The 22,434-nt window shown below is 48.2% G+C and overlaps 1 protein-coding gene across 8 annotated transcripts in view; it reads right to left on the bottom strand.

The window, feature by feature from the left end:
* Positions 1-9,091, bottom strand: part of TMEM94 (transmembrane protein 94) — a 31,689-nt gene extending 22,598 nt beyond the window's left edge. For all 8 annotated transcript variants that reach the window (XM_066381163.1, XM_066381167.1, XM_066381164.1 and 5 more), the window contains exons 1-2: positions 8,972-9,091; positions 2,714-2,847 (exon numbers count right to left, since the gene is read on the bottom strand). In XM_066381163.1, the coding sequence (XP_066237260.1) occupies positions 2,714-2,737 (24 nt within the window). In that variant the 5' untranslated portion in view covers positions 2,738-2,847; positions 8,972-9,091. The remainder of the gene's footprint in view (positions 1-2,713; positions 2,848-8,971) is intronic.
* Positions 9,092-22,434: the final 13,343 nt, after the last annotated feature.

Here is a 22,434-nt window from a genome sequence, read left to right as displayed (position 1 = left end):
TCTGCAGACCAGTACCAAATGGTCCACAGACCGGTACCGGTCCGCGGCCCGGGGGTTGGGGACCACTGTCCTAGACGACATGGACTAGAGCTGCAAGGAAGGGAAGAGTTCCAGCCAGCCTCTCCCCCCTTCTCCAGCACAGCTCCCTGTGGGGCCCCCTCCAAACCAAGGGCTGAGTGGGAGAGAGAAGGAGGTCCCCGTGCGGTCCAGAGGCTGAGGGCAGGAAATGTTGAGGTGCAGGCCAGGGGTAGGGGGGGCAGGCTCAGCTTCCGAGCAGCCACCATCAGGATGGCTGCGGCCTGTGCAGTTAGGCTGCAGTTCTAGCAAGCTGCAAGAAGAAACGCTCTTGTTCATCTGTCCCCTGCTTCCAAGTCGCACTCCCCCTTTGGCTTTCTGCTAAGACGCCGCTCCATGGGAACCACAACTAAGCCAACACTCTGCCTCCTGTGTGAAAAGCCCTGAAAAGTACAACTCAGAGGGCCTGCCCCAGGTGTCCACCAGCAACCCCTCCTACAATGCACGCTGCAGCGAGTGAGGGCAGCTCCGCTTCTAAGAAGCAGGAACCCACACCATCGCTGCTACAGCGCATCCACCATGGACTGGAGGACTAGAGGCAGGGGAGGGGAGGCTCTGAAGAGGACACTGAGAATGGGTAGGTGACAAAGAGAAGGGGGACAGGGTGCAGATAATCAACCAGCAACAGCCAAACTGATCCTGGGCTATAGCAGGAGATGACAGGCCCCTCTACCATCAACTACCACCATCCGGCTCTCCCTCTCCCACTCCTCCAAGAAGCCTTGACTGTCAGGAGCCATAGGGATTATCTCAAGAAGCCCAGTTATACAATTCGCAAGGTATCTCAGGTAGAAAGCCTATCAGGTGCTATGGCTTAGCTGCTTATACTACCAATTCCTCAATTAGACTCTAAGCCTCTCCAAGCCCGGGCCACCTCCCCAGTGCCTCGAGTTCTACCAACCCGAAGGAAGCATTCCATAAATCCAGCTGATATTGAGGGTGATAATGCTTTCTAGTCCAGGACTCAGCTATCCAGAAAGAGAAAGAAGAGGATAAAGAAAAGTCCTCCGGGAAAAATGGCCCAAGAAATAACTAGTCTGGGCTCTTCATTGTTCTTTCTCAGGCTTGAGAGAGAATCCAGCCCCCTGGATCACAGAACTTTGCTTCCCCAATTTGCTACGAACTGATGTTTCAGCAATAGGCTGGAACCAAAGGACAATACTGTCTTCTGTTTTGTGGACAGTCAGCCTCACCCAGGCAGGCCACTGCATCATAGCCTGTGTGTGTGTGTGTGGAGGTGGTGCTCCCTGGAACTGAGCAGTGTACAACCCTTGCAACTATAGATAGCAGCCTTGCACCTAGGCTAGAGGAGAGGCTTTCCCTACATGTCAATCACTGCTAGGATAGACACAAGCAGAGCAGCCAGAAGCATCTGTGAACAGGAAGCTGATAAACCTGCTTCAAGTTCAGGTCCATAAGCCTGTTCCACAGCTGGTCCAGAGGCATGTGAAGCCTGGAGCTGAACAAGTCAGTACTCAGCCAGGAACTACCGAGGCTAGAGCTCCCTCTCCAGACTTCCCAAGATCTCTTTGGCAGAAAGATCACTATCCATAAGTTCAAGTTAGTAAATATTTACCAAGCCCTTGCTACACGCCAGGGTCTGTGCTAAGAGCCAGGGGACATAGAGGTTATTCAATACAGTGTAGCAAGCACGATGGTGAAGGTCTATGATGCTGAAAGGAGGGACCTCTGCAGAGGGGGAGGAGTATTTATCAGGAGAAGGTGATGCCTACACTGAGTTTTGAAGAAAGAATAGTAGGAGTCTGCCAGGAAAAGGATGGTGAGCATTTTAGGGTAACTGCTTAAATGTGAAGTATGTGCCCAACACAAGGGAGGCTGGGGACACTAGGCCAATGGCCAGGAGCAGGACTATGGAGAGATCTGGACACCACACTAAAAGTTTCAGCAAGTGGCACAAAGCTACTGACAAGTTTTAAGCAGGGGCGATGAAAGATCAGCTCCATATTTTGGACAGCTATCTCTGACAGCTGAGTAGAGGAAGGAGTCAGAGACAGACGGACCTGTCAGAAGGTGTGTCTGAAGTCCAGGAGAGAGAGGAAAGGACCTTCTCAAGGGCAGCCTTCATCCAGGAGAGGGATATTTCGATGACAAGTCTATCTCCATGCAAAGGTGTATCTGGAGGATGGGGCACCCAAGGTCAGCTGGGAGGAAGAGGCCTGTGCCTCCTGGCTGCTCACCTCCCATTGACTGTGCAGCTGTGTTTGCAGTCTGATCAGGGAGCTCTTCCCTAACCACAGAGAGGGTGCCCAACAGTACTCAACGTGGTTTAGCAGGTTGGGGCAGAGCCCCAGCGAAGAGCAAACAAATGAAATTACACACCCCTGGGCAAGAAGTGAAAGGCTGGCTCACAGCCAATCCAAATCAGAAACCTGTTCCCTTGCAGCTGTGTTACCTGGTCCACCTCTGTGCTGAACACACAGCACCCTGAATCTCTGCTTTCCAGCGAGTACAGTGCCCTCTCAGAAGGGAGTGCATTCACATACCTCAATCTTCAGATACTCGCCCCCTTTCACTTTTGGTTTAAAGCCCCTGAATAATGAGCTCCCAGGCAAACACAAGTAGGGAGAGTCCAACAGACACACAGACAGTACCCACAAGGGAACAGAATATGGCTTACCGCACACTTCTCCTTCAGGTCCATGGGCCCAGAGTTCTGCAGGCATGCCCAGATGAGTGTGATCACCTCCAAAAGGAAGGCTCCTCCCCAACATGTACAAACCCCAGTGACTCTGTCACAGTCACAGACAGCATCTGGGGCGGGAAGGAAGAATGAAATCGTGTCAGTCTGGGCCCTGGCCGGTTGGCTCAGCGGTAGAGCGTCGGCCTGGCATGCGGGGGAACCGGGTTCGATTCCCGGCCAGGGCACATAGGAGAAGCGCCCATTTGCTTCTCCACCCCCACCCCCTCCTATCTCTCTGTCTCTCTCTTCCCCTCCCGCAGCCAGGGCTCCATTGGAGCAAAGATGGCCCGGGCGCTGGGGATGGCTCCTTGGCCTCTACCCCAGGCGCTAGAGTGGCTCTGGTTGCGGCAGAGCTTGGCCTCTACCCCAGGCGCTAGAGTGGCTCTGGTCGCGGCAGAGCGACGCCCCAGAGGGGCAGAGCATCGCCCCCTGGTGGGCAGAGCGTCGCCCCTGGTGGGCATGCAGGGTGGATCCCGGTCGGGCGCATGCGGGAGTCTGTCTGACTGTCTCTCCCCGTTTCCAGCTTCAGAAAAATACAAAAAAAAAAAAAATGGTGTCAGTCTGGATTGCTGAAACAGGTGGCTACTGTGAAACACAACAGTATCATCTAAAGAACAAAGCGGTGGATGGGGAAGTGGTGCCGCTGACCACAAGCACCCTAACCAGCCCTGTCCTAGAGCATAGCTTCCCCAAGCAGTCAGCAGTGGAACAATTCTACTCTCCAAGCCCAGGAGGGAGACGGCATCAGAGAGGATGCTGGCAGGGAGGGAGTGCGAGCTTTCCATCATTTAAGCCTCACTTTCAGAAGCACGTATGTTCCCTTCCATGTTTATGCTTTCCCTCGCTGACTCCCAGCAGACAGGAAAAGCCTGGGCTTATCAACATTTCAGAAAGTGAAGGTAGGCTTGAAGGTAAACTGAAATCTAGATGTAATTCGAATAATCAGGAGTGTGGCAGGGAGGGCAGTGGAGATGACAGAAAGCAGAGACATTGCTCACTCCATGGCTGCTACTAGGAGCCTAGTATTCATCTATTTCCACGTGCTGGGATATACACACCACCCACACCAATACATGCATGCCCTCAAACAGCTGGGCCTCTCGTGCAGTTTGCTAACAGGGCAGTGCTCACCAGGCACCTGGGCAGATGTCCACAAGGACGTGTGACTGACTATAGTACGGAAAATGATGGTTAGCCCTCCCCCTCTCCTCCCCACATGATCCTTGACCTTCACCCACTGATCCTGGCAGTCAACACACTTTCATGATTTCAGACGAGGGCGTGTTTGGATAAAGTGTGCCACTGAGTCATCTGGTTTGGTGCCAGGTGACTCCTCATGGAGAAAGCACTAACCTGATGACTGACGCAGTTCTTTTGGGGGTCTGTAGCAAAGCCTCATTAAGAGCAGCTTGTCTAATAATAATGGCAATTATATTATTTAATAAAGTTTATTGATGGTAAAAAAAAAAAAAAAAAAAGAGCAGCTTGTCAGCCTGACCAGGCGGTGGCACAGTGGATAGAGCATCAGACTGAGATGCCGAGGACCCAGGTTCGAGACCCCGAGGTCGCCAGCTTAAGCGCAGGCTCATCTGGTTTGAGCAAAGCTCACCAGCTTGGACCAAAGGTAGCTGGCTCAAGCAAGGGGTTACTCGGTCTGCTGTAGCCCCATGGTCAAGGCACATATGAGAAAGCAATCAATGAACAACTAAGGTGTCGCAACAAAGAACTGATGATTGATGCTTCTCATCTCTCTCCGTTCCTGTCTGTCCCTATCTATCCCTCTCTCTGACTTTCTCTGTCACTGTAAAAAAAAAAAAAAAAAAAAAAAAGAACACATCAGGTAGCAAATAAGAAACAGATGACTTTTTAAGGTCTCTTCTAACCCAGAAAGATTATGAAACCAAGAAATCCAGTGGCTTCAACATCTGAAAAGATGCTCCAGGTCCACTTTAAAGATTTTTTTTGTGACAGTGACAGAGAGAGGGACAGACAGACAGGAAGAGAAAGAGATGAGAAGCATCAATTCTTTGTTGTGGCACCTTAGTTGTTCATTGATTGCTTTCTCATATGTGCCTTGACCAGAGGGCTACAGTAAACCGAGTGACCCCTTGCTCAAGCCACCAACCTTGGGCTTGAGCTGGTGAGCCTTGCTCAAGCCAGATGAGCCCATGCTCAAGCTGTTGGCCTCGGGGTTTCGAACCTGGGTCCTCCACTTTCCAGTCCGACACTCTATACACTGCACCACTGCCTGGTCAGGCTCAACTTTAAAGATGTTTATGCTCTTTTTATTTTTATTTTTTTTTATTTTTATTTTATTTTATTTATTCATTTTAGAGAGGAGAGAGAGAGAGAGAGAGACAGAGAGAGAGGAGAGAGAGACAGGGGGGAGGAGCTGGAAGCATCAACTCCCATATGTGCCTTGACCAGGCAAGCCCAGGGTTTCAAACCGGCGACCTCAGCATTTCCAGGTCGACGCTTTATCCACTGTGTCACCACAGGTCAGGCTTATGCTCTTTTTAAATACACCTTTGAGTCCCTCTTCAGTATATATCTTTTCTAAGTGTTTCCCAATATTTTTCTGTCCTACTAAGGAAGACTACTACCACTAATCTGTCTTTCAAGAGGATCCTAAAGTTAAGAAAACTGGGTTCTTATAATACACTAAGATTTCTAGTTTCTCAAAGGCTCTGAAAGGGTCTCCTTCCCTGGGGTACCCCTCCCTTTGGTCACTTTTGACCTCTGGAGTTAGCAAAACCCAAAGCAATTAGTGTGAGATGTGCCCAGCTCGATGCTGGCCTCATGTGGGTCTAAATCTGACCCTTCCCCTACTCACTATGCCATGTGACCAACTGTTTACTACTGCCTCAGCAAAGCTCATCATTACACAAACCCCTGATCACCAACCAAACCACACATTCTGGTCTATTCGGAAGAAAAACATTCTTGCTGTAGCCATGGCCTAGCTTTAGTGTCCTTTAGTTCACCTGTGCTATTGTCAACAAATCTGGGCCTACTGGGAAACCAGGATTCAAACAATATTTTTAAAGGAGCCTATCTTTTAGGTAAAGAAAGTGTCATGGAAACAACACAGACACAGTAACAAGATAAAAAATATATATATTGACACATATCTACCAGTGAAGAAGTGCCACCCGTGACCTGGAATCTTCTCATTTGAACACCAGTAATGGATTTAGAGCAGGCGTCCCCAAACTATGCTGGGGGGCCACATGCGGCCCCCTGAGGCCATTTATACACCCCCCCCTACCGCACTTCCAGAAGGGGCACCTCTTTCATTGGTGGTCAGTGAGAGGAGCACTGTATGTGGCAGCCCTCCAATGGTCTGAGGGACAGTGAACTGGCCCCTGTGTAAAAAGTTTGGGGACCCCTGATAGAGGTTTTGTGTCTTCCCAACTCTGACTGCTACTATAAAAGCGCATACTTGACTTGCCAAATGAGGCTCAATAAAGCCTTGGATGTAGGTAATATTTACATTAGCACTCCTCCCTCTCCCTATAGAAAGTGTCTGTTCCCCAAGCCCAGCATTAGGGAAAGAGCAGTAGGGGAGGGGGGAAACCCAAAGATTATGACCTTCATTTCTCATTAGTCCTGCAGGAGTTAAGCTTTCCAAAGGCTGATTCTCAACACTTGGAACTGGTACTCCCTAGCAACTTCTCAAAATAGAAATGTGAAGGGCTTTCTGTTTTCTTCCATCTCAAGGTCCAGTCCTGGCTCTTCCAATCTAATCTTCTGATGTCCAGTCCCCACAAACAAAGGGGAAGGAAGGGGGAGGGGTTCAAGGATAGTTAACTCTCAACTATTTGGTTGGTGATTATCAAGGAGATGGTTAATACCACCTCCCTAGTCAATGCTCTACTCCATGGTATCCAACTACAAATAGTTTTCCTTTCTGTAGTTCTGAAAAAAGAACCAGTGAGCAAGGAGGTTAAAGCTAACATGGCAGAGCCTGACCTGTAGTGGTGCAGTGGATAAAGTGTTGACCTAGAATGCTGAGGTCGCCGGTTCAAAACCCTGAGTTTGCCTGGTGAAGGAATATATGGGAGTTCCTGCTCCTCCCCCCACTTCTCTCTCTTTCCTCTCTAAAATAAATAAATAAAATCTTAAAAAAAAAAAAAGCAAGCTACCTGACCAGTGGATAGAGCATCGAACTGGGATGCAGAGGACCCAGGTTCGAGACCCCAAGGTCCCCAGCTTGAGTGCGGACTCATCTGGTTTGAGCAAAGTTCACCAGCTTGGACCCAAGGTCGCTGGCTCAAGCAAGGGGTTACTCGGTCTGCTGAAGGCCCATGGTCAAGGCACATATGAGAAAGCAATGAACAACTAAGGTGTCACAACAAAAAACTGATGATTGATGCTTCTCATCTCTCTCCGTTCCTGACTGTCCCTATCTATCCCTCTCTCTGACACTCTCTCTGTCTCTGTAAAAAAAAAAAAAGAAAAAAAAAAAAAGCTAACATGGCCGCTAAAATAAGTCTTGCAGGGTATTTATTGGAACATGCTACCCCCCGTTTCAGGCTTAATAACAGTCTACGTTCTGATGTGTTCTGATCTTTACAGTGATTTTCTAGATGTGTTCATCCACAGATGACTTTTACTTGACTCTTTAGATAATGAACCTAACTCATGCCATTGGTTAAAAAAAAAATTAACTAAGTTTATATTTGGAATACTAAGATCAGCTCTTCTTCTGCCAAGATTACTATAAAGACATACCACAGTGGTATTTCTTCTTTCCTCAGTGGTTCTCAATCTTTCTCTGACTCTGCACTGTTCTTACACAACACATTGTTTTAATAACATTTCTTTTTTTTTAATTAATTAATTTATTTATTCATTTTAGAGAGGAGAGGAAGAGAGAGGAGAGACAGAGAGAGAGAGAAGGGGGGGGGGAGCTGGAAGCATCAACTCCCATATGTGCCTTGACCAGGCAAGCCCAGGGTTTCGAACTGGCGACCTCAGCATTTCCAGGTTGACGCTTTATCCACTGCGCCACCACAGGCCAGGCCATTTTTAATAACATTTCTAATGACACTACAGCAGTTCCCAAAAAATGGAGGAAGAGGCTACTTTGCCCTGATTCCACCTCTCCCGCCTTCCCTTATAACAAGTTGATGCTTTTCTCTCTTCCTCTCAAGACAATGGGGGGAAATATTTCTTTTAATCTCCCGACTCCTCATTTCACCTTCTAAGAGTACCCAGGCATAACTGAACTATGCCACTAAAGCTGAGTGTCTTGGATAAAGCATGAAAAAACTGTCACTTCCAATACGCAAAATTCCATACTAAAAGAAAGACAGATTCAACAGATTCAATCCTCCTTTTTTCCCCAAAAGCCACCACACAAAAACTCCCAGGAGAGGGTGGGACGGAGTAGCACGTGACCAAATCAATGCACATGCCGAAGTGGAACCCGCGGTACACACCAATGAATTGAGAGCTGGGTTTCCCTCATATCTGGCTTGGGCAGCGGCTCACACCGTAGAACACAAGGGGCTGTAAGATCTGGACTTAAGGGGTGTGCGGCAGAGGAATGAGAATATAGCACAGAAATCAATTTATAGGATGCCAAGTATTGTGCTCCTCTAGTTGCTTCTAATGACTCTAAAAGAGTATGGAAAGATGGAAGTAGAAAGAAAAAAACAAAACAAAGCACGCTTCAAACTGCAACTTCGCGGCTCAGGGCATTGAAGCTCCTGGGCTGGCTCCATCTAACCGGACACAAGGGACATAGAGTGCACGAGGGCCAGGGCAGCAGCGGTGGGGGCGCTCAGGGGAGACAACGGTGGAGGGGCTGGGGCTGGGGTCTCCCAGAGGCCCATAAATACACTGCACGTGAACGGTGGAAGCCCTCTGGGCTAGGGCCCAACCTCGACAAACCTGGAGCTGGGTCTCTTTGTTAGCAGGAGGCTTAGTGTCTGACACGGGACCCCCCAGGACCCTAGCCAGGGCCGAGGACTCGTGTGAACACTTGGGGGGAAAAAAACGACCAGCGGCTAGAGACAAAAGCCTGTCCCTCGACACCCCCTCCGAAAGGAACTCCCGAGGCCATTTCCTAGGTGCAGACCCCAGACTCCCCGCTCCTCGGACAAGAATCCAGATGACGCGGAAGGCGGAGCCCACGCCCCATTGCTCCTTTGTCCCCTAGGTTCAGACCACCGGCCTTCTCGTACTTACCCGGGCCCAGGCGCCCGTCTTCCTGGCCTCAATGCTCTACCCTCCCTGCCCCCTCCTCACTTCGCGTGCCCTCCTCCCTGGGCTGCAGCCATGTCGGTTACTGGCAACTCTAAGGGGGCTGCCAACCTTCTCAGAGAACTGATACGACATTAGCAAGCTAAACTTTTAGGCGTCGATTGGTCGAAATATGAGATGGGCGGGAAATACTGGCTTCCTATTGGCTGCATGCAAGCTAGTCTGTAGCTGCAGCCGACCTTTTGGGAGCCTGGCGGAATTAAGAGCCAAGCATTGCCAGCTGCAGAGCCCGCAACTACCATACACCTTTGGGCGTAACAGCAAGGCACTTTCTGGTCCAGTGGTAGAGCAGAGGCGAGGGCACGGCTTTGCCCTCCATTAGTTTTCTTACGGAATGATCCTAGTAAGCTAGAGACGCCCTCCCCGCCCTTTTTTTTTTTTTCTTTCTTAAAGAAGCCCTTTGGGAAGCGCCCTGTCTCCTTCTTTTAACCTCCCTCCTTGTTGCTGGGAACAAATGCCTAGAGACATTATTGCTCAGAGTCTTTGAAGGGAGTCCCTCAGATACTAATACTGCACCCAAACCAGAACTGGCGAATCTGAGTCAACACTGCCATTTTTCCCTCAGCTCGGCTGAACTCATAAGGGAAAAAAACAAGTTTAAAGTTTTTTTTTAGGTAATTAAAGAAATCGCCTGGGAGACCTCTCTTGGGAAAACAAACAATCCTGTGTCAATATTTACTTCTGTTTTTCCAGAGATCCAAGTCTGGAGACTTGGTGGTGGTATTTTTTGTTTTGTTTTTTAATCTGTTTATAAAATTGGGAGATAATGTGGCCCTGGGAAATAAAAGCCCCTTTCCCCTGTAATTTAATGATTAATTATGTAGTTAAAAATCTTCTCAGTGGGGCAAAAAGGTGCTATTTCAGTTCCTATTCTTGTATGTTTGAACTGTTTTAGTTGTTTCCTAAAACTGGTAGAATCATAACACTTTTCTGTCTACAAAAATCTTCTGCAGTTTGTTTCTGCAAATAGGCAAAGTCCATATCTCTCTGCCTGACATTTAAAGCTCCCATAAATCAATTCTGACCTACTCACAGGCCAAACTATCCTGCAGCCACATAGATTCACTATCTCTTAGTGATTTTCAACCTTTCTCATCTCATAGCACACATAACCAATTACTAAAATTACACCGAAAAATGTAATTTTTGTCAATCTAAGGGAAAAGATATTGGTGCCTGACTAAATAGGTATTGCATGTTTTAAAAATTCTTGTGGCACCGGGTTGAAAATCACAGTCCTAAATGCATCTGGGGCCCTCCCACCTCTGCTCCTTTACAAAAGAGGTTTCCTATGCATTGAAGCTCCTTCCTACTGTTATGTGATGGTGATGGTTGTTAGTGACAATTGAACACCAAAAAGAATCCTCAATTTGGTGTGTGGCGAAGAAGGAAACTTTATCTGGTGCAAAACAGCTCAATTGTGATAACAACATATCTGTGCGGCAGGCCCTTCTTCAGCTAGACAGCTCTGCTCCTCACTGGTCTGCTTTGTACTGCGCTATTCTGCTCCACTCTGCTGTGATAGACTCTGCTCTGGAGAGATATCTTTCGTGTTTCAGCTCAGCCACAGAAAACAACCTTTATCAGTGGAAATGGTAAATGCCTTCCCAGAGCCAGAGGGGAACTGATTTACATAGAAGTCCCTGCCCCTTGTCCCTGATTGGTCCATCGTCATGCAAATGAGGACTTCAAATCCTCACAGTTTGATTAATCCAAAAGGCACTGTCCTGACTGGTCAGAATAGAGCTGCTCTGTTTGGTCAGTGAAGATGTTAATTGAAAAAAAAAAAGTTAATTGAGAGGGAATATAGCTGCACAATTCCCATTGGTTAGGGAAAGCCTTAGTCCTATTAGTTGAAATCGGATTCAAGGGATTCCTTTATAAGGGTGGTTCTGAAGGTAGAATACAGTGGAGGCAGGCAGTTCAGTGCAGGCTTCTTTGTGAAGTACAGTTTGCATGAGAAGCCTCCTTCTCTGCCCCCAGCCTGTTTCCCATTTCTAGGCTTAGCTTATGTTTTTTGCTGTTCCTGAAATGCCCTTCTCATCTCCTTTTGTCCTTAAAAGCAGGTTAACTTTTCTCTATTGTTTTCTCTTAAGTCCCTGTAGATAACATTGTTTTATATCTGTTGGGAAGATAAAATATATTATGCTCACTTTGTTAAAAAATGGCGCTGCCCACGTGATAGTATTATTTGCCCTTCTTGCTTGAGATGAGCATGATTGTATTAATGTGTGTTGGGGGAGGGCGCTAAAAGGTTTTAAAAAGGAGAGATCATGTTGTTTGAGAGAAGAGTGATTACTTTCGAGGAGAAGCCCATGCTGTGAGAGAGCAGAGAAAGGCCATGTGGAGGAGGCCAGGAGAAGCAGCCAAGATGGTGGAGTGCTGAGGGAGAAACCAGTTTGTGCAGAAGGAAAGAGATGGGAAATAGAGGTGAATGAGGCTGGTGAGGTAGAAACCTTTGATCCTAGGAAAACTCAGATAAGTCAGTGGCTTTGGGAGCCCTGAATGGAAAGGGAAGTGTTTTTCCCACTGTGTGTATTTCTTGCCAGCCGAGTGCAAGCTAGGACTAAAGCTAATGGCCCACCAGTTCTTGGCTCCATTGTTTCATTACTGTCTGTCTGAATCCTATGCGAACCTGCATGGGTCAGGCAGCTGTGATGATGGCCATGGCTACTGGCTTTACAATATCTTCGGCAGGAAAATAATAATAATGCATTAGTAGTCACAGTTTCTTTCTCCCCTCATACCTGCTAAGGAGGATTTTGTCTGTGCCTTTTAGGTTCCCAGATCACTGCACAGTATCAGAATAGTAGGTGAAAGATAGAATAGAGAAGGGCTGAGCCCTGAGTGATTTGGTTTGTTTTGGCTAGAGTAGGGACTTAACCGGCACATGAGGGCAGGTGGGTTTTTAAAGGGGTCAGGAGAAAGTGAAGAGTTGAAAAACTAAGATTATGTGGATTAGGAAAGAGTTGGAAGAAGTTTGGAAGGAGGGCAAAAAGAAGCTTTAAAGTAGGATGAGAAATTCCTTAGGTAAATAGGTGAAATACCTTTCCCTATTGTTCTGATCCTGTACAATGACCTGGGAACTGTTACATCCCGGCGAGATAGGCCACAGCAGACACAAAGTGAATTTTATACGTTTTATTGCAGACCTGCACAGGGACTGCAGGCAACCCATGCAAGGGAGCACTGCAGCCCCCCCAAACCTGCACAGGGACTGCAGGTAACCCACACAGGGGAACACTGCAGCCCCCCAAACCTGCGCAGGGACTGCAGGCAACCCACACCTCCGAAGAGACTGGAGCACTGCAGCCAACCAAACCTGCGCAGCCAACAAACTGCGCAGGGACTGCAGCCCCCCAAACCTGCACAGGGACTGCAGCCAACCCACGCCTCCAAAGAGACTGGAGCACTACAGCCAACCAAACCTGCGCAGCCAACAAACTGCGCAGGGACTGCAGCCCCCCCAAACCTGCACAGGGACTGCAGCTCCGAGCTTCTAAAATGGCTCCTTTTTATAGGGTTGCTGTCTAGGATGAGCAAGCATCATACAGAAGCTGATGTGGCTGTTAGTCATTGGCTAGGGAGGTCGTGCGCAGTTACAGGGGGGGTATTACTCAGTGGAGAATTTCAAACATAAACTTCTGATAAGGGTCTCTGACTCAATGCAGGATGTTGCTGAACTCTTTGTTCTCAGCGTCACAGGGACCTTGTACACTCTTGGCAGCCCCAGCATGTCAGTACTCCCTGAATCTAACAGGAACCCAATAGGTAAAGACAGAATCCTTAGCTGATAGGAGGAAGGAAAGAGAAATGAAAAATAGGATTTTAAGATTTCTTGTAAATCATTTATGTAATTCCTACTTTGGTATTTTCCTCAAGAGACTATAAGATTTGGTTTCTTTGCAATTATTTTTGGATGCCAACTACTGTGTCTTTGTGTATAATTGTATATATAGACCGGACATATCATGGTTGGGTTTTATATAGTTAGTAGCATTATGTATTTATGTGTCCTTTCTCTTCCTGTGAGCCCCTTAAGTTCAAAGACTGTGTCATATTCACCTTTGTGTCACTACTGATTAACAAAGTAAAAAAAAAAAGTACCTGGCACACAGAAGATGCCTGATAAATTTTGAATAAATGAGCTGGTACCAAATTATCCTCCCTCTCTAGCACCTTCAGTTGCTTCCTTTTCCTTCGCTTTTTCCTCTAGTTGTATAAAAATTTATGGTTCTTATCTGTCTTAAAACAAAAAAAGGGGCCCTGGCCAGTTGGCTCAGTGGTAGAGCGTCGGCCTGGCATGCGGGAGTCCCGGGTTCGATTCCCAGCCAGGGCACACAGGAGAAGCGCCCATCTGCTTCTCCACCCCTCCCCCTCTCCTTCCTCTCTGTCTCTCTCTTCCCCTCCCGCAGCCGAGGCTCCATTGGAGTAAAGTTTGCCTGGCGCTGAGGATGGCTCTCTGGCCTCTGCCTCAGGCGCTAGAATGGCTCTGATTGCAGCAGAGCAATGCCCCAGATGGGCAGAGCATCGCCCCCTGGTGGGCATGCCGGGTGGATCCCGGTCAGGCGCATGCAGGAGTCTGTCTGACTGCCTCCCCGTTTCCAACTTAAGAAAAATACAAAAAAACAAACAAACAAACAAAAAAATATAAAAACAAAAAAAGGAACCTGACCAGGCAGTGGCGCAGTGGATAGAGCGTCAGCCTGGGACACTGAGCACCCAGGTTCGAAATCCCGTGGTCGCTGGCTTTAGTGCAGGCTCATCCAGCTTGAGCATGGGCTCATCTGGCTTGAGCGCAGGGTCACTGGCTTGAGCGTGGGATCATGGTTGCTGGCTTGAGCCCAAAGGTGGCTCGCTTGAAGCCCAAGGTCGCTGGCTTGAGCAAGGGGTCACTGGCTCCTCTATAGCCCCCAGTCAAGACACATATGAGAAAGCAATCAATGAACAACTAAGGTGCCACAACTATGAGTTGATGTTTCTTTTCTTTTTTTTTAATTCATTTTAGAGAGGAGAGGGAGAGACCGAGAGAGAGAGAGAGAGAGAGAGAGAGAGAGGAGAGAGAGAGAGAGAGAGAGAGAGAGAGAAGAGGGGGAGGAGCTGGAAGCATCAACTCCCATATGTGCCTTGACCAGGCAAGCCCAGGGTTTCGAACCAGCGACCTCAGCATTTCCAGGTTGACGCTTTATCCACTGCGCCACCACAGGTCAGGCTGAGTTGATGTTTCTTATCTCTCTCCTTTCCTGTCTGTCTGTATGTCTGTCTGTTTCTCTCACTGAAAAAAAAAAAAAAGGAAGAAGGAGTGGGCTAGAGGGAAAAGAGAAGGAGGAGGGGAGAAGGAAAAAAAGAGAAGGAAGGGAAGAAGACCTTCAGCATTAAATGGTCTGATCTTTAGGATACTCTCTGCCATGTAGCTAATGAATCAACCAGCAAGAGACTCCCTCCTCTTCTGCAATGTTATGTCTCTGTTACACTAGCCAGTGTAGTAGCACCCAGTGAATATTTAAGAGATATGGCTAAAATTTTAATGTCATGTGACTTTTTAAGAAAGCTGTTTTAGGCCTGACCTGTGGTGACACAGTGGATAAAGCGTCGACCTGGAATGCTGAGGCTGCCGGTTCAAAACCCTGGGCTTGCCTGGTCAAGGCACATATGGGAGTTGATGCTTCCTGCTCCTCCCCCTGTTCTCTCTCTATCTCTCCCTCTCTCTCTCTCTCTCTCTCTCTCTCCCCCTCTCTCTCTAATAAAAATGAATAAATAAAAAATATAAAAAAGTAAAAAAAAAAAAAAGAAAGCTGTTTTAAAGTTGTTAAATCAACCTGGAATGAACCCCTTCAAAATAGACCAATAGCATCATAGACAGTGTTGGCTTACCTGCCAATCAGTCAGCACATATTTTCTGAATCCCTTGTATATGCCAGGCCAGGGCTGGATGCTAGGCATATGATGGTGAACAAAACTGAAAGGAACCCTGCCATCAAGTTAATATTCTAGCAGAGGAGACAAGACCTTAAATAGTGATTACATCATCACAAGTGTGTGAAATGCTGTGGAGGAGCATCTTTCATGGCATCCTGGTGATTGCACCTTGCGTGACTTGGAAAGGCTTTCTTCTTCTTTTTTTTTTTTTTTTTTGTTTGTTTTTTTTGTATTTTTCTGAAGCTGGAAACAGGGAGAGACAGTCAGACAGACTCCTGCATGCGCCCAACCAGGATCCACCCGGCACGCCCACCAGGGGCGATGCTCTGCCCACCAGGGGGCGACGCTCTGCCCCTCTGGGGCGTCGCTCTGCCGAGACCAGAGCCACTCTAGCGCCTGGGGCAGAGGCCAAGGAGCCATCCCCAGCACCCGGGCCATCTTTGCTCCAATGGAGCCTTGGCTGCGGGAGAGGAAGAGAGAGACAGAGAGGAAGGGGGAGGGGGTGGAGAAGCAAATGGACGCCTCTCCTATGTGCCCTGGCCGGGAATCGAACCCGGGTCCCCCGCACGCCAGGCCAACGCTCTATCGCTGAGCCAACCGGCCAGGGGTGGAAAGGCTTTCTTGAAGAAGTGATGTTTAAGCTGAAATCTGAAGGATGACTGCAAGTTAGCCAAAGGGGATGAGAACAAACATTGCAAATATGAGGGGTAGCATGTGCAAAGGCCCTGGGGAAGAAAGGTATAAGACTGAGTGTAAGGTATTTTTCCCCACCGAGGAAGAAGGAAGGGCATAGCCACGAAATGTGGATAAGCAAAAGCTTTATTTAGTACAGCGCATCCTGCCCGAGGAGTTCTCTGGTCCAGGGAACAGAGGCCAGAGAAGTCGCATGGAGGAAACCGCATGGGGGAAATTTAAAGGGTCGTTAGGGCGGTCGAGGTAACATGACATGGCGAAATTTCATTGGCTGACAGATGGTGGCTCTTTTCCAAAGGACTCCTGGGAAGTTTCTTTTGGCGCGAATGGGTGTGGGTGGTTCTAGCCAAAGTTCCTGGGTCTGGCTCCTCATGTGACCTTCCCCCATTGCCCACTGACCTCACATTGAGGAACTAAAGGGGATTCCTACATAACTGGAAAGGGGAAGGAAGAGTGGAGTGGTGAGAAGCAAAGCTGGAGAAGTGAGGGGGCAGCTCATATAGGGTCTTCTGCACCACGTTAAGAGTTTTGAGCTTTATTCTGAGGAATATTGGAGGGTTTGGAATTTAAGTTTAAGACTGTCATGATCTAAAAAAAGAGAGAGACTGCCATGATCTGATTGGCATTTTTAAGAATCCTCAGTTTGGCTGCTGAGTAGAGAATGGAAGGTAGAGAAACAAGAACAGTTCTTTTTTGTTTTGTTTTTCAGTTGAGTTTTAGAGAGAGAGGAGAGAGAGAAACAAACAGAAACATTAATCTGTTCCTATATATGCCCTGACCAGGATCAAACCCCCAATCTCTGTGGATCAGGATGATGCTCTGTCTAACTAACTGGCTTATCTGGCCAGGGCAGCAGTGACATTTTTGAGAAGCCCAGAGAGGAGGCTTGACAGAACTCTGAGCAACATAGCCCCTGTGCTAAGGTGGTAGCATCCTGGGTAGCAAGATCTAAATGTGTTTGAGAGCTATTTAGCAGGTAGGCTAGGCCAAATTTAGCAAATAATTGGATTTAAGTTCAGGGAGAAATTACTTCCAGGTTTCTAAAGCCTGGATCTCATGTGGTGTCAGTAATAAAAATAAAGTACCTCTGTTCAGTTCCAGGTGCCTCAAAAAGGCTAATTTAAAACAAAATACTAAACAAAGCATTATCCAGAAAACATATTGGTTCATTTATAAGGCTTCGCTTCATCCAGACAGATATGAGAGGTAAGTCAGAAAATGTGAGTAATGTAAGGGCTGCTTCACTTTTTTTTTTTTTTTTTTTTTTCGGGGACAGAGAGAGAGTCAGAGAGAGGGATAGACAGGGACAGACAGACAGGAATGGAGAGAGATGAGAAGCATCAATCATCAGTTTTTCGTTGCAACACCTTAGTTGTTCATTGATTGCTTTCTCATATGTGCCTTGACCGCGGGCCTTCAGCGGACTGAGAAACCCCTTGCTCAAGCCAGCGACCTTGGGTCCAAGCTGGTGAGCCTTCTTTTTTTTTTTTTTTGTATTTTTCCGAAACTGGAAATGGGGAGGCAGTCAGACAGACTCCCGCATGCGCCCAACCGGGATCCACCCGGCACGCCCACCAGGAGACGATGCTCCACACATCTGAGCTTCGCTCTGTTGCGACTAGAGCCACTCCAGCGCCTGGGGCAGAGGCCACGGAGCCATCCCCAGTGCCCTGGCCATCTGCGGGAGGGGACGAGAGAGACAGAGAGGAAGGAGAGGGGGAGGGGTGGAGAAGCAGATGGGCACCTCTCCTGTGTGCCCTGGCCAGGAATCAAACCCGGGACTTCCACACGCCAGGCCGACGCTCTACCACTGAGCCAACTGGCCAGGGCCTTTTTTTTTTTTTTAATTTTTATTTATTTATTTATTTTTACAGGGACAGAGAGAGAGTCAGAGAGAGGGATAGATAGGGACAGACAGGAACAGAGAGAGATGAGAAGCATCAGTCATCAGTTTTTCGTTGCAACACCTTAGTTGTTCATTGATTGCTTTCTCATATGTGCCTTGACCACGGGCCTTCAGCGGATCGAGTAACCCCTTGCTTGAGCCAGCGACCTTAGGTCTAAGCTGGTGAGCTTTTTGCTTAAGCCAGATGAGCCCGCGCTCAAGCTGGCGACCTCGGAGTCTCGAACCTGGGTCCTCCGCATCCCAGACGACACTCTATCCACTGCGCCACCGCCTGGTCAGGCTGCTTCACATTTTTGAACTAGGAGTGACAGGCTAAATCACATCTAAACAAACAATCTTCTTCTCCTCCCATTCCAGCATTCTCCTCATTGCAACATCCTTTCAGCCTAATCCAGGGATCAGGAACCTTTTAGGCTGAGAGAGCCGTAAACGCCACATATTTTAAAATGTAATTCCATGGAGGCATACAACGACCTGTGTACATTATGCATTATCTAATAAAAATTTGGTGTTGTCCCGGAGGACAGCTGTGATTGGCTCAAGCCACCCGCAACCATGAACATGAGCGGTAGGAAATGAATGGATTGTAATACACGAGAATGTTTTATATTTTTAACGTTATTATTATTATTATTATTTATTTTTTACAGGGACAGAGAGTCAGATAGAGGGATAGATAGGGACAGAACAGACAGGAACGGAGATGAGAAGCATCAATCATCAGTTTTTCGTTGCAACACCGTAGTTGTTCATTGATTGCTTTCTCATATGTGCCATGACTGCGGGCCTTCAGCAGACTGAGTAACCCCCGCTCGAGCCAGTGACCTTGGGTCCATGCTAGTGAGTTTCTTTGCTCAAGCCACATGAGCCCACGCTCAAGCTGGCTATCCTGGGGTCTCAAACCTGGGTCCTTCCGCATCCCAGTCCAACGCTCTATCCACTGCGCCACCACCTGGTCAGGCCATAATTATTTTTTTTTATTAAATATTTATCTGCGAGTCAGATGCAGCCATCAAAAGAGCTACATCTGGCTTGCGAGCCATAGGTTCCTGACCCCTGGCCTAATCGTTTGTTTAAAGGAGGCAGGATGAAATGGTGATTGTTTAAGGTCCCTGGGCTGAATTTTTTTTTTTCCCCCTGCATTTCTCCGAAGCTAGAAACAGGGAGGCAGTCAGACAGACTCCCGCATGCGCCCGACCGGGATCCACCTGGCACACCCACCAGGGGGCAATGCTCTGTCCATCTGGGGCGCTGCTCTGTTGCAACCAGAGCCATTCTAGTGCCTGAGGCAGAGGCCACAGAGCCATCCTCAGCACCTGGGCCAACTTTGCTCCAATGGAGCCTTGGCTGCGGGAGGGGAAGAGAGAGACAGAGAGGAAGGAGAGGGGAGGGGTGGAGAAGCAGATGGACGCATCTCCTGTGTGCCCTGGCAGGGAATTGAACCCGGGACTCCTGCACACCAGGCCGACGCTTTACCACTGAGCCAATCGGCCAGGGCTGAATTTCTTTTAACTTGACTGAGATAAACACCAGAATCAGAGTCCCTTTCCAGAAATCACAGTGTCAGGATCCACATTCTGCAAATGGCTTGACAATATTGATTGTTGTTAGAACCAAAGTTTCAGACTGACCTATGGCCACTTACAGGCTCTTTGAAAGAATGGACCAAATGATCAAAGGATGTGAGCAGACAGTTTACACAAGAAGAACCAAATATTAGCAATTGTTTTTTTGGGAAAATATTTTGATCTCACTAGTAAGCAAAGAACATTAAATTAAAATAAACACAGAGGGCCCTGGCCGGTTGGCTCAGTGGTAGAGCGTCAGCCTGGTGTGCAGGAGTCCCGGGTTCGATTCCTGGCCAGGGCACACAGGAGAAGCACCCATCTGCTTCTCCACCCCTCTCCCTCTCCTTCCTTCTCTGTCTCTCTCTTCCCCTCCCGCAGCCAAGGCTCCATTGGAGCAAAGTTGGCCCAGGTGCTGAGGATGGCTCTGTGGCCTCTGCCTCAGGCGCTAGAATGGCTCTGGTTGCAACAGAGCAGCGCCCCAGATGGACAGAGCATTGCCCCCTGGTGGGCATGCTGGGTGGATCCCGGTCGGGCGCATGCAGGAGTCTGTCTGATTGCCTCCCCATTTCCAACTTCAGAAAAAAATAATAATAAAAATAAATAAATAAAATAAAATAAACACAGAGGTGCCATTTATCACCTATTCAGTCAGATAAAATAAAATTTCATAATGTTGAGGCTGTAGTTTGTATAAACCAGTGGTAGTCAACCCGGTCCCTACCTCCCACTAGTGGGCATTCCAGCTTTCATGGTGGGTGGTAGCAGAGCAACCAAAGTATAAATAAAAAGATAGATTTAACTATAGTAAGTTGTTTTATAAAGATTTATTCTGCCAAACTTAGCGAAAATCTGACATAAAGTACTTGGTAAGTAATTATTATTATATGCTTTAACTTGCTGTAACTCTGCTTTATAAATTTTTTTTTTTTTTTTTTTTTTTTTTTTACAGAGGCAGAGATAGACAGGGACAGACAGACAGGAACGGAGAGAGATGAGAAGCATCAATCATCAGTTTCTTGTTGTGCGTTGCGACTTCTTAGTTGTTCATTGATTGCTTTCTCACATGTGCCCTGACCGTGGGCCTTCAGCAGACTGAGCAACCCCTTGCTGGAGCCAGCAACCTTGGGTCTAAGCTGGTGAGCTCTTTGCTCAAGCCAGATGAGCCCGCGCTCAAGCTGGCGACCTCGGGGTCTCGAACCTGGGTCCTCTGCATCCCAGTCCGACGCTCTATCCACTGCGCCACCACCTGGTCAGGCATCTGCTTTATAAATTTTATAAAGTAAAGTTACTTCCCGGCCCTGGCTGGTTGGCTCAGTGGTAGAGCATCAGCCTGGTGTGCAGGAGTCCCAGGTTCAATTCCCGGCCAAGGCACACAGGAGAAGTGCCCATCTGCTTCTTCACCCCTCCCCCTCTCCTTCCTCTCTGTCTCTCTCTTCCGCTCCCGTAGCCAAGGCTCCATTGGAACAAAGTTGGCCCGGGCGCTGAGGATGGCTTTGTGGCCTCTGCCTCAGGCGCTAGAATGGCTCTGGTTGCAACAGAGCAACGCCCCAGATGGGCAGAGCATCGCCCCCTGGTGGGCGTGCTGGGTGGATCCTGGTCGGGCGCATGCGGGAGTCTGTCTGACTGCCTCCCCATTTCCAACTTCAGAAAAATACAAAAAAAAAAAAAAAAGAATGGCGCTGGGCAGCCATGTGTGTGCTTGCCTTTAGAGCAGGGCAGTTGATTGCAAATTGCAGATTACCTTCCTGCTTGGGAGGGGCCATTGCTATGCTAATATTGACTGGAGGAGAGGTTTTGGCAACAGAAAAGTTTTAAAAAGGAGAGAAAGAGAAGAAGTCATGATGGCAGAGTGAGAGCAGAGAGGATTCAGAATGCTGAAAGAGGAGCCAAGATGTCAGAGAAAGAGAGAGAAACCAAAATGGCAGGGTATTGAAGGAGAAGCCGGTTTGTGCAGAGGAGAAGGGAGAAGGTGTGCAGATGGGGAACCAGAGGTGACTGAGACTGGTGAGGCCTTTGATTCTAGGAAAAACTGGAGAAGATTCTCCTGCTTGTGTAACTGGAGAATGTGTAAGTGGCTTTGGGAGCTCTGTGTGTATTTGCTCGCTGGCCAGTACGGGTCTTGAATAAAAGAATGGCCCACCATTTTTTGGCTCCACTATTTCTTTTCCATCTGCCTGAATGTAATGGGAACCTGCATGTGTTTGGCCTCAATGGCTGTGACTACTGGCTGTATACATTTGGCATAGTTTGTGGCAGGATTCGAATCATATCAGTATGGAGCCGCCACCACCCTTGAGGGGTAAAGTAGAGACTGGTTGTTGTTCCCCATGGCTGACATTTTGGGGACCGTGGGCTGGCTGATTTTTATAGCCCTGAGAGAGGAAACCGAGAGCTCTGTGCAAGAGGCTGCCCAAGACCTGCAAACAGAGGAGTGGAAGGAGTTGGAATGGCCATTAGGGAAAGAGATGCAGATCCTGGAACTGGAGCAAATGCTGGAGAAGGAGGCCCACCGGGTTCGCAAGCTGCACCTGGAAATGGAGCAGTCTCTGGAGAAGGAATTACAGGTTTGTGAGTTGCAGTTTGCCCTGGAAGTTATGGAGAGCCTGCAGCCACAGAAGCCTAAGCTGGAGCCGTGCTGGTGGAGTGGCTTTAAGTCAGCAGGAGCAGGTATTTCCAGCTCCTCTTCTGAGTATGAGGAGACTGGGGCTGAAGTTGCCTTCTGAGGACTCCAGAAGGTAAAAGCCCAGCAGCAAAGAGTACCTACTAAACCTCTGGTAGGTTGCTACAATTGTGGGACATAGGGGTGGATGGCAGCATGCCCTCTGGAGCAGAGGTGGAAATGTTTGTCACCATTGCCATGTGCTCCCCCTTGGGGCAGCGTCTTAAGAGCTGCCAGGACTGCAGGGATGAGGGGGGAGGCCTGAGGCACCATGTGCGTGGACTGACTCTTAGAATGCGACCAGAGTGGGCACCAGCTCCCCTGTTGGATGGATATGTGGCTTTTGGACAATATGAGAGACCCTGACGGAGGGGGGAAACAGGTCTGGGTTGAAATTGTATGCCTTATGCTGTTGCTGTAATTTGTTTGTGTGATGTGCCTAATTCCTTGCACAGGAATGCCTGTGGTGTGAATTGCAAAGTGAGCAAAAGGGGTGGAATGTTGTGCAAATGAGTTTGTAAAATTTGTGGGGTTTTAGTTTGCTTACTTTTTTTTTTGTATTTTTTTTGTATTTTTCTGAAGCTGGAAACGGGGAGAGACAGACTCCCGCATGCGCCTGACCGGGATCCACCCAGCACGCCCA

Source organism: Saccopteryx leptura, chromosome 4 (assembly GCF_036850995.1).
Source record: "Saccopteryx leptura isolate mSacLep1 chromosome 4, mSacLep1_pri_phased_curated, whole genome shotgun sequence".
Classification (NCBI taxonomy): domain Eukaryota; kingdom Metazoa; phylum Chordata; class Mammalia; order Chiroptera; family Emballonuridae; genus Saccopteryx; species Saccopteryx leptura.
This window is presented reverse-complemented; position numbering and strand designations above follow the sequence as displayed.